The sequence below is a fragment of the Glandiceps talaboti genome, chromosome 19 (genome assembly GCF_964340395.1).
Source record: "Glandiceps talaboti chromosome 19, keGlaTala1.1, whole genome shotgun sequence".
Taxonomy (NCBI): Eukaryota; Metazoa; Hemichordata; class Enteropneusta; family Spengelidae; genus Glandiceps; species Glandiceps talaboti.
Genome location: NC_135567.1, coordinates 18,231,345 through 18,243,972, shown reverse-complemented (window position 1 = coordinate 18,243,972; position 12,628 = coordinate 18,231,345). Strand labels below are relative to the sequence as shown.

The 12,628-nt window shown below is 34.9% G+C and overlaps 1 protein-coding gene and 1 long non-coding RNA gene across 9 annotated transcripts in view; one reads left to right on the top strand and one right to left on the bottom strand.

Annotated features, from left to right (window-relative positions):
* LOC144449955 (uncharacterized) overlaps positions 1-7,479 on the bottom strand; it is a 34,759-nt gene extending 27,280 nt beyond the window's left edge. The window contains exon 1 of the long non-coding RNA XR_013482198.1: positions 7,313-7,479. This is a non-coding gene — a long non-coding RNA (uncharacterized LOC144449955). The remainder of the gene's footprint in view (positions 1-7,312) is intronic.
* Positions 1-10,386, top strand: part of LOC144449951 (uncharacterized) — a 99,140-nt gene extending 88,754 nt beyond the window's left edge. For all 8 annotated transcript variants that reach the window (XM_078140517.1, XM_078140511.1, XM_078140510.1 and 5 more), the window contains 4 exons: positions 5,819-5,954; positions 6,536-6,645; positions 7,891-8,230; positions 8,705-10,386. In XM_078140517.1, the coding sequence (XP_077996643.1) occupies positions 7,942-8,230; positions 8,705-9,540 (1,125 nt within the window). In that variant the 5' untranslated portion in view covers positions 5,819-5,954; positions 6,536-6,645; positions 7,891-7,941 and the 3' untranslated portion in view covers positions 9,541-10,386. The remainder of the gene's footprint in view (positions 1-5,818; positions 5,955-6,535; positions 6,646-7,890; positions 8,231-8,704) is intronic.
* The last annotated feature ends 2,242 nt before the right edge of the window (positions 10,387-12,628 follow it).

The window sequence follows — 12,628 nt, the reverse complement described above, 5'->3', positions numbered from 1 at the left end:
AAAATTCTTGGAGCTTCGATGACCGCAATTTTAGGTAATTAAATTAGAAACCTTGTATTCGCGCCTAAAATTTGACGACGTTTCATATAAAATTTGTAAAAATCAGACCTTTTTCTGCCTTCCAATTTAAGGTCGGCATATTTTCACAAATCGTGCTCTGCGTTATACATTTTTAGACTAGAATACAGCAAAAACGAAATATTCAACAGAAAATAAAATTTGCAAAAAATAACACATAAAATTTATTGAACGTTTATCAATATTTAATTTCTGTCATAGAGACAATAATTTTTATGAGTCAAACTTGTTGTATCCACTACTAAATTGAAGTGACATCATGGTAGACGATAACAACACAGACAGATCGAGTCGTCCATTTTGAATTTGGGTATACACTCTATTTATTTGCGTAGAATACATGCATTGACATGTAGATGAAATCTATATTTTACTGACAACCGAGATTTTAAAATGGAACCCAAACATGCATTCGTTTTATTAACATCAGCAGACTACACCAAATGTGAATATTTTGTGTTATTTTGATTTTTTGAATATTTTTCGTTCAACCGATTATTTTGAACGTTGCCTATGACAAATCTATTGTCCACACATGCTACCTTTATACTTGCTATTTTTCGAATAAAACAACTTCATTCACCTAAAAATTGTAATATAACTTTTTCTTGAGCCATAGGCGACTAATAATTCGTCAAAAATTTGCTTAATATATTAGCATTATTTCATGTGATAGTTGCTAATATTCTGTACCAGAGCCACTGGTAGTATGGCTGACATATGTACACTTCCTCCCCAACAGATAGGTCACTCCGCCAGGAGAGTTTCAAATTGTAATTTAGTAGTTGAAAATTAACAGTAGCAGGAAGTACTGGGATTCCTATTGCCCACAATATGACAAAATATAATAATATTCTGAAGTATTTGTTAATTGGGCTTTATAGTCAGTTACAAATATAGTTACAATATTGGCCAAACTATGTAAGATATACAATCACTCGGTTCCTAACTAGAAACAAGCCAAAAATGTTACTTTTTTGGAGGTAAAAGAATGGATTAGTAATGGCAATGGCAAAATGAAATTTCAGATTTTTCAATTTTAAAATAATTCTAATATTGTTCGAGTGTAATTTCTGATCTAAGAAAAGACCAACTTTTATTCTTAAAGATAATTAGGACTGGTATAAACATGAATTAAAGTTGGGTCATAGTCAAAATGGCCTAGTTTAAAGAAAAGGGTTTGATTTTGTTATTTTCTAAAAATGACTTATTTCTCAAAAGCCTCCACATTTGCGAACATTTGCGCTCTTATCTAACCAAAAATCGTCGTGGTTGAAGACAAATATTGCTGCAGAAAATTGCGATTTAAATTTGACGTGGGGACCTAGTGCTAGAAATATATTTAGGTCTTTTCTCCAAATTACATTTTTGGAGTTAAGTCCTTATGGCATTAACAACTAGCTTCAAATGTGAAATTCCAAAATGATAGTAAACGGAAAACAGTTTATACACTGGTGTAGATTCAACTGTTTGGGGGTAGACCCAAAAGCATTAAAACCTTCATTAAGTATGTTCAAAGAAGAACATGAAAGTATGTATCAAAGTATGTTGTGTGTATTGGTTACAGTTTTAGTATACATAATATATACACGACTATAAGTAAGGGTGACATTTTGTGTTGATTTGATTGCGTCTCTCAATGTAAATTTTGTCTTGCGTTAATAAGTAACAACCAGAAGTAAAAAAAAATACAACATTTCGATACATCTATATACTTTCTCTCATCCAACGGTAACAAATCAAAACAATAGTTGAAATTCCTAGCAAACAAATCTTACCCAACAAACTGTTGAAAGAGAAAAATCTGCTTATTGTTATTTGGTTCAGTATCTGTGCTGACTAGTAAAATAATGATCCCAGTGCTTAGTACAGTTTACAATACAAAGAATAAAACTTTAGCATGCAGTCTGACTGGCTTTACAAATGACCTTCAAAATAAAACTTTTGTACTTTGATAAAAAGGCTTTGGTAATCTCGGCTTCTTGTTATATATGATCAATTGTTGTGAATATGTGTGATATAGTAAAGAGTTGAAAACATCCATTTCACAATCGGATTTGAAAATGATGTAACCTCAAATCCACCGTACCTATTACCCGTTGCCCTGTTATCAATAATAAAGCCATCTAATGGTTGCAATAGAGAATAAAGAAGTGAGGGCCAGGGTATGATAGGAAAACGCAAAGACAAGAAGTGTTTAGTACGATACATCCTAATAGAAGGAGAGAGAGAGAGAGAGAGAGAGAGAGAGAGAGAGAGAGAGAGAGAGAGAGAGAGAGAGAGAGAGAGAGAGTGTGTGTGTGTGTGTGTGTGTGTGTGTGTGTGTGTGATAGGGGGGCAGAGGAGCAGGTAGACAAACAGACAGACGGACAGACAGACAGACAGACAGACAGACAGACAGACAGACAGACAGACAGACAGACAGACAGACAGGCAGCTTGGCAAACAAGGAATTACAGAAACAGAAAAAAAGAGGCAGAGAGAGAAGAGACAGAGACAATAGAGCCAGAGACAGATAGAAAGACAGACACATGTAACAGGGACAGAGGGCGTAGAGGAGATGCCAAGATATTTTCAGACACTATCTATTATTGTTTACGACTTGTAATTAGTCGTTGTTCGTATAATTTCCTACAATCATAAACTCACCAATAAAATACCCGTATGTAGTCAATCTACTAGAGTCGCGTGTGTCGTTATCACATGGCGGGTTTTACGACCAATTAGTTCAACGGTAAAGATAATAATTCAGACAGTCGTAAAACGGTACACAGTTTACTTCAAGCAGTATTACTATAATTATAGGTATACGGTGCGGTCTGTTATCGTAGATGTAGTAAAACCAGTCCACAAAAAATCACCCCTTTGTGAATTTGTCTGGTCTGTTGACGATGACTCACACCAAAATCAAAACATTTTTATCTACCTATGTTATCGTTTGCATTCACCACACCACTATTTTATATGTCTCTGGGAAATATTTTCTTAAAATGTGATTTGTAAAGTTTTCTAATAAAGGCCAGATTTGTAAAACAACCTACAGAAACCTAGCCGTAGGTACATGACAATATACTGTCGGGTTGTGGATGTACGTCCGTCGGCTACATTGTTCTGCTTTCAACTACACACACGTACAATATAATAACTAAATCGAAATGAGTTTTCTGATATACTTTTATACAATGGTGCTTTCAACTTAAAATACTTACTTTTTTGAAAAAAAAATATTTATATGATGTCATCACTGACGTCATTGATGTTTACTTACTACACAAGTTGTGAACTACTGTGATACTTTCATGTAGTGTAGTTCGATTCAATAACAGTGATTTTGACCTAAGTACCCCTTGGAACATATAATGTGAACATAGTTCGTCAAATATCTGACAATGTGCACAGAGTTTGTTAAATATCTGATAATGTGTATATATTTTGTCAAATATCTGAAAAAATGTCAAAGTTAGATCTAGTTTTCAGCTCAGTGGTTGCATTTACACATTGTTTTCCACTTCAATCTAAAATGAGAATTGAATATTACAAAAAGTTAGACTATAAAAAAATATTTATGAAAACTCGACTGTAGGTTATATCAAAACATATAAACATGATTATTCTCAAATAATCGTAAATATAGTCAGATTTAATCCAAATTTCACACCAAGATGTAAATTTAGAATTTATTTCCCAATCAAGTCTAAAATCAAGTTAGAATATGCTAAAAACTTACCAAAAAAATGTTGATTCATGAACCCCGCTCGCTTGCGACACATGTCTTTGAAATGTGTACATGTTTTACTGAAAATTCTGTGGTTGAAGTTACACCAAACTTTTGAGACCAGTTTGTACTTTTAGAATTTGTCTTCCATTTCCATGTAAAATATTGTTCGAAATTGACAAAAAGTTGAGAAAACTTTAAAATATTGATTCGCCAAATATCGGTTGTGAGTTATGTGATAGAAATCTGGATATATTTTCTTTTGTAAATTTCAGCAAATATGGTTAGGTTTAAAGTAAACTATTAATAACAATTTGTGTATTTAGTATTTTGCATCCCTTCCCAGGATAATATTGCAATAATTTGGAACAAAAAACATGATATCGGTTGGTAAAATCTCAACTCTAACATAAGCCACTGAATTAGTACTTTTATTTCGTTATCAAAATGCACTAAAAGTGTTCAGACTTTATCCAAAATGTTCAAATAATTAGTTTTCGTATTATCCGGCATTTCCAGTCCAAAATAGATTTACAATAACGTAAAAAGTTGGAAGAAGTCGTATATTTTGATTCATATAATTGGGTGTCTGGTACAGAAGACGTCTGCTGCTCAACCTATCGCGCGTAAATAGCTTCCGCCGTGATCGTTCTTTGAAATCGGAATTGTGGTCACTGAAATATTAGGATTGGCCTCTCGACCCTAGTCGTAATTAATCATACATTGTATTCAGAGTAAAACTTGCTTCAATTTCAAGGCATGCCACATTTGCTTTCGGGGTCAGGCAAAACTAAACATTAGCTCGAAAATTTATAGCGAGTGCATATAATTGCAACACGCCAAGTTGACTCATTTTCTAGCAACATGCACGGAAATGAGGCGGCACAATATTTTCAGCAAAATGTACCAATTTTGTTAATGCATATACATTCTTTAATTTGTGACAAAATAGATTTTATGATCTACTTCTAAACATAAAACATTCTCCCGGTGTCTGTCCTTGCATTTCAATGTACCTCCTCTCTTTCATTGTCTATCTAGTTGTCCCTGTACCTGTCTCTGCTCGTCTTTGCCCGTTTTTTCCCCTGTCTGCCCATCTGCCTATGTCCATCTTCTTCCCACACTTTCATGATAATTGTAGCACTAGTCTATCGAGGGGTAATCATTAGCACATAAATAGCAATTTACGCGTCTCTCCCCTTGAGTTATGACTTAACTTCGCGAAGAACAGATGCTAACACAATTCAATTAAACTGAGTCTTGGAGTAGAAAGTAGTTGTTATGGTAATTAACTAAGTCGTTAATTATGTACCTTCCTTTGTAATAATTAACGAACCTCCCTCTCCTTCTCTGTAATTAAAATTAATTCCCTAGCGTATCTACAGGAATTTATCTTACGCCTTTATCTCCCTTTGCCGAGTACCCGCATCTTCTCCGACATTTGTCTCTTTACAACAAAATGGATCTTGTCCTGCCCTTTCACCATTTCAAACATTGACAATTTGCATACAGAAAACAAACTCTCTAGCTCCAGCATGACTAAAAATATCCATCCAACATTATTCACCTAAAACCGCAAAAAAATTCAGAACATCTGTCAACCTATATTAAGGCGGGAAAAATCGAACACTTTTTGCGAACGACCACTACAATTCTGCTTCTAACAGCGAGGTGACGGTCGGTGCACACATACATCAGGATATATTCGATATTTCTAATCAAAGGAATTTGATAGATTTGGGTATTTTCTCTTATTGCTTATACGTCAGTTATAAATTAATAGGTTTCTTGGTTCGTTTTCAAACGTACATAAATCTATTATATAAATAATGCAATAAATTTTCACTGTCCCTTTGGTGTCATTTATATAAAACTAGTATATCCGTCCTAGAATATTGCTTTATTTCCAATACAACCACCCAAAGTGTTACAAGCCTCCTAACACCATTCTCCATTTTTCCTCTTCATATTTTTATAATTATGCATTTCCTTGATTGTAATTTTCTTTTCTTTTTTCCGCCTTAGAAAAGAAAGACGGATTAATGAGCGTTTAATCATTGGATTGTCTTTGAGATGGAAACGAGTGAACATCTGTTGTCGAGAAAAAATGTGACTGTTTTAGGGCGGGAAAAAAATTCAATGGTTGTCGTCAGAATATTAGGTAAGTAGATGACCTATTCTGTAGTCATGGCATGAAATGTTGAGACGGCATATAAAGACAATTGAATACATGTTCCAATTTAATCAAATTTAATGGACAACATGCACTTCTTTGGTATGAAAACACGAGACAAACACTACCAAACGCTCTTTACGTTGGCGACAAATGACTGGACGCGCGGCGTCACATTTTAACGTTGGCTCAAAATTTTGCAAGATAAGAACATGGTCCACTCTTTTTTAGCCTGATTAAAAATACACCCCGTTTCTATCATATAATCTCATACGCGAGCGACATATACGATATAATTAATATGCATTTTATAATCGTCTTTATGTAATATGCCTACGTCATGATCCCCTGTCGTCTGTTGTCACTTTTGAGAGTTATAAAAAAACTGTCGTCTGCATTTGAAATTTGATTCATTTTCAACATTCTATACAAACTTATGAGATGAAGAAGTGAACCCATTTTTTCAAGAAATAAGTAAATTTTATCCCTCGAAATATAACGATCTTGTTATTATGACTTTGATGTTAAAGATAATGTACACAATTTTTTTGTTCCTTTTCCCACCCAAGAATGTTTACCAATATATATATTGGTGTCACGTTGTCTTAGTATTCAGATGTATGGCTTTGACCTTGAACTAGAAGTTGAACAGACGAAGTTGAAGCATTCATGTCATGAGGTATAGTAATTTTGTATTGTTTACAACATACCGACATTTTCTGACCGAAAATAATGCAAAATATGTTGTAGGGAAAGCACATTTTACTACACTGTGTTGGTTTAACATATTTAACTTGTTTTCGGTTAGAAACATGGATGGTGGTATATTACTGAATGCAACCAAAATCACGAGTGTTAATGTATAAATATTGCAGAGGTCGACTAGAGACGCCAAAATGATGACTTATTTCAAAATGGCCGAATTCATGCAAATGTTATACCAGACATTTGCAATGTCCCTTTTGGGGTACGGCTATTGTAATCTTCGACGTTTGAAGACACTTTCAAACAAACTTAATGTCACTTCTTATGGAAATCGTCTACCACCGGATGCGTTTTTTCAGATACTTGCCTTTGGTTGGTTGAAGAAGTGGCCATCTCAAGTTGACGGCCATGTGTGTTTTCCGATCGCCTGTAAAGGATCTGGTTACATTGTTACGTTTGTAACGAGCAAAAAAATGTCTCCCAAGTTGATCGTTGTCCGGAGTAAAACATATTAGATGAAGAAACGGTCATTCTGACCCCCAAATATACCACTGTTTGTCCACTACAGCCAAGCAGTACAAAATGTCAACTTTTGGCAAACACAAGAATGATCTGTGTAGATCAAAAATTAGAAGACGCACCTTCCCGCCAAGAAAAGACGCAGACGACCACTTGCGAAGTTCCTTAGGTTTTTGAAAGACGTCGAGTCGTCAACGAAACTAAATGTGTCATGACGGTCAGAAAAGTTACGACTGATGTGTGAAAATATTGTGTTCTGGAGGGTCATTAAAAACACCAGACGTCACACAACTGACAAGGTGATTTGTGAGCTTCAGTGAACGTCTCTTTATATATTATACTCGTTAACCACAAGTAAAAACAAATAATTTAACTTCGCAGACAGACTTTATATTTAAAAAAAATATAATTCCAGAAATCAAAATTAAACGAATATTTCCTCGAAAATCGGGAAAAAAACGTTACCAAACCCTAAAACAACCACGGTCGAAAACATTTGCCTTCTTCCCATTTGGCAAGTTGAAGTTATATGCAAATGATGTAACGTGCCTAAAACAGGAGTAAGAGTGTTTTTAATTGGTGGAATATTGAACACATGATCAGTGAGTGGTCAGTTACTAGTGCAGCGTTGTAAGAACTTTCTAATTCTGGCAAGACTGTAGAACTTAATAGGGGTTACAAAAATCTTGTCTTGTTATAGTGGTAGTGCACTGTAGATCTTGAAAAGTGAGTGAGGTGTGATAAACGTAAGATGGACAGTGAGGAGGAGGTTGGTTTCATTGCAAGTCAACCCTGTATGGCACAATTTCTGACAAGCTCAGGGTGCACAATGAATGAGGTCTTCCAGTCGTCATCAATCACTATCCACGGCCAGTCATCGGCCAGCGAATGTAATTCTTTTACTCCTACTACAACGTGTGCTCCTTCACACCACGATGGTAAAACTCACGGACGCTCCAACGCCGTGCCGACTGTCAAACTCCCCGAGTACCCTTGGGTAAAAGCGACGAAAGCCCCAACTGAGGAGAGTGACTCCCAGGGTGAGTTTTATTGTTATTCTAAATTTTTGTCAAAAAATTTGGCATATCTCGACCCTCTTTAGATCTTGGAGTCATTTGTACTGTGAATCTTTCAAGGGTTATGTTTTTGACGTCAAGAATGACCTTTTGGTCATATACTACAAATGTGATGACAACTTGCAGATTTTGACGTCGAGTGTCGTCAACTTTTCCCCCCACTCACAAAATATGTCAATAACTCGGGCAATGTTGTCCCATTGATTAAGACATTTTTGTCTGTTTGGTCACTTAAAGTTGAATTGCCATAAATCATCATGGAATGAATTTGTCACTCCGTCATTCATTAAAACGGTTCCGACCCTCAGGGCGATGTCTCATTGTCTCTCAACTGACAGCCGACGTTTGCCTATAAATAGGTCGGCGGCCATTTTGTCCCAGTCAACTTAGATTTCATTTCCGACTAAAAATTCTTCTATGTATATTGTTTACAAACAGAATGTAGAAAAGAGAACGGGCACCAGCGGAGAGTTCGGACTGCGTTCACCAACACCCAACTTTTGGAGCTGGAGAAGGAGTTCCAATACAATAAATATTTGTGTCGACCGCGACGAATCGAAATCGCTTCATTGTTAGATTTATCCGAACGCCAAGTGAAAGTATGGTTTCAGAACCGCCGAATGAAACACAAAAGGCAAACTATCAAAGCTAGTGCTACAGCAAGCCCCGATGCAAATAACGAGGCGTCTTCCGTAGCGAATACAAATATTAGCAGTCCAGCAATTGAAAAGGATCAGAATTGTGTTGACAACCAAATACCAGAAGGTGTAGACATGACAAGCAAATGTACAGAAGGCGAGAACGGAGGAAGGAATGACCACGTTTACTCTGAGTATTCACCGGGCAAAACTAACAACAACTCCGGAGCGGTCAGCTTTGTGTCGTCAACTACCCTCAGATTTAATCGCGATGGAACATTACCTCGTTTTGAACCCCAGGAGCCAAATTTTGTCGTCTTGTCGCCGTTGAACAATCTGAACTTGCAAAGTGTTCAGTGTTCGAGCCCTCCGAATCCTTTACCACTACAGAATGGTGGGTGTAACATTTCTTCTTCTAGTATGCAGGGAAATGTTAGAGACCATAACAATATTGGTGAACAATTCGGACTACCGGGTGCTATGACAACTAATTCTGGTGCTATGGTCGGACCTACTCCACCATTACTCTCTAGTAACCATGGCAACCGATTGGCACCATTTTCGACTCACATGATGCAATCATACAACAATTACAACGCTTCTAATGCTCATTCATATTACACTCAATATCCGTAACGTTCTACGTTATCCATAACTTCTTCAATACCAAATTGTTGATCGCCAATTTTATGAAAATTTTTTTGCTCTCCAATGAATATTTGATCTAATTAGATTTTATTTTAGAACAAAATCATAGGATGTACTTATATCAACACATCGTCATCAAAATTTTGGTTAAAAATGTCCTCATTTGCAATTTTGGTGTCTCAGAAAACAACGCGTGTGTTTGATAGTGAAGACGTTAGTTTGTTTTGAGTAGATTTCCTCCAAGTGGAAGAGATACGGAAAACAGGGTTCAGACGAAAGATGAATCGATTTTTTCAGGTAGGATGCGTAGTATTTGTGAAGTGGTTGTGCCTAATTGAAAAGATGTTACAAGTCTCGTAACCTGTGTCTGGTAATCGCGTTCAGTATAATGTGTTTTGTCTGATGTCTTTAAATTGATTTTATGTACAGTCAGTAGGCACGTGACCATCCTGATGGTTCTCTACTCAGATTGATTATTTTTTACCATTGTTGCTACTTATACATATCTTTAAGAAGAGATGTTCTTCCGGAGTTGCCATGGTAACGAGATGGGAGACTTGCTTTACCTCCAAAGATATTTCAGAGAAATTTAAGATTATAGTTATACGATTTATTATATAGATATAGGTCTTATTGTTAAAATTTTTAATGTTTCCGATTTTTAAATTTCTTTCTTTTTTGCAATAAATTTTTGATTCAAGTAGTACAGCTAACATGTTTAAATTGTCATTTTTTTAAAAGCGAAAACATTTTCGGTCGCTTTGTCGTCTTCCTTATAAGTACTAACAAATAGCAAATCAATAAGTTCTAGTGCAATGAAGCAAATTGTGTGTACACGGGGTAATAGAAAAAAAGTGTTCCTGGAAAATAATGAGTTGTGGTTCTCGAATTATGCTCCTCAATTTCGTGCTAAAAAGAATAAAAAATATTTTTTCACATTAGCGCTCCTCCAAGAATATTATGTAAATATACTCTGCAAAGTTTAAACATTCGGTGAATAGTTTACAATAGACTTCAAAGAACAACGCCGACAAATGTACCAATTAAAACTAATGAAGATAATCTACAGTTGTTTAATTAAGTAATCCAATCAAATCCAATCCAATCCAATCAAATCAAATCAAATCAAGTAACAGAATTTTGAAATGCCAAAAAAGTGTTTACACTGGTTGAGTAAGAATCGGCACAGTTAGGTATATTGTATGTATATGGCATCATGTAGTCATACAGATAAATATGTACTTTGTTGGGTTAGTCCGGAAGCTGATAAAATCTCAACAACACAAACACGTTGCTACTTACAATTGATACTCGACGAATTTCTATTGTAAAAAATGCTTCCGGTTAATTTTTTTTCTATTTAGACACCCTGAAATAGTGGTTGTGGAATCCCTGGTTGGAATATGCATAAGTTAGTAGTATTGTTAGTAGTAGCTGTGATGATGATGGTTGTGGTGGTGTTGGTTTTGGTGGTGTTGGTAGTGGTGGTACGGATAGTGGTACTAGATATGGTAGTGGTCGCATAAGTTGTTCCTAACAAGAAAGTTAAAAATTCATAGTAAAAGTATTATTTTATAGGTTTTATAAAAATGTGATGATAAGGCTGTTTTTTTTAAGTCAAGATACAACAGTTTTGTAAGAAAAACAGTCATGAAAGAGACAATTCCTTTAAAAAGTGTTAAGGTATAGCAATTTTGTAAAAGAAGACTAACATAGAGTATAAATTACAAACCTGTCAACCTCAAAATACAATTTCATTTTTCTTCTTAGATCTTAAATGAAAGTCTTCGGTGAAATATAGTTAGTAGTTTTCAATAGGAAACTTCATTCAGTAAATTAAGTTCAAAGTTGTCGTTTTGAAAAGATTGAGAAGGAAAATCAAAGCTGAGAAAAGTGCTGATGACATGGTTGTCCTTAGTGGTTGTACGATATGTGGTGATCATTATAGCAGTTGTAGTGAGAGAGAGAGAGAGAGAGAGAGAGAGAGAGAGAGAGAGAGAGAGAGAGAGAGAGAGAGAGAGAGAGAGAGAGAGAGAGAGAGAGAGAGAGAGAGAGAGAGAGAGAGAGAGAGAGAGAAATTGTAGTATTGTGGTAGTAGGAATAGTTTGAAACAAGGAATTCTAATTTGGGTTAAAATGCCATGTAATAAGTTTTCAAAAGAGGCGTGACACTAAGAAGAAAGGTACGAAATTAGAAAAGTTCAAAATGTACAGGGGAAGGTTGTCCCAGGTCTGGTGGTTTAAGTAATTGTGGTAGTTTTTGAGGAATTTGTAGTAACACGTAATTTGATAGGGGGAATTTTAATTCCGTTAGGTAAAACATTTCATATAGTAATTTTGTAAAAATGTTTAAAATTGAGAAGAGAATTACCGTCACAGAAGGTAAACTCAAAAACGGTACTTGTAGTCTGTTTGTCTTTTAGATTTCAAATCAAATTATTCATGCTTTGGTTGTCACTAGTAGTTATGGTGTTGGCTGTGTGGCAAATAGTTGCAGATTTCAACATGAAACTATTTCTACTCGTTAAACTTATTCATAAAAATATTATTAAGAGACAAGTTTTTATTTTAGAGAAAATATAAATAATGTAAGAGGTGTATAAAAATAAAAACCTGGTTACCTGGTCCTGGTTGGTACTTAAATTTCAAATAAAAATATTCAACAAAAAGTGAATCTTGGTAGAAGCATTCAAGAGAAAAAAAACATGTATAAATATTCTTTAAAAGACAAGTAGAAACCAAAAGAAATGTTTTCATTCTGTTAGGTAAAATATTTGACATAAATAATTCAGTAAAAAAAAATTAGAAATAAAAAAGACGCTGTTGACTGTATTAGGTAAAACGTGGTATAAAAAAAACATTTGTAAAAAAAGATTGGAATTTAATGATTATTGTGTAACTTCATAGGTAGAAATATTTTGTAAAATGTGATTGGAATTTAAAAAATAAAACAAATGTATAAGTTTATTAGTATGAAATATAATACAGATCTGGGTGATCCTAAAAATAAGTTTATGAAAATATTAAACTGGAGATAAGTAGTAATATTAGCTCCTGGGACAGTAGCAACCGTGTCA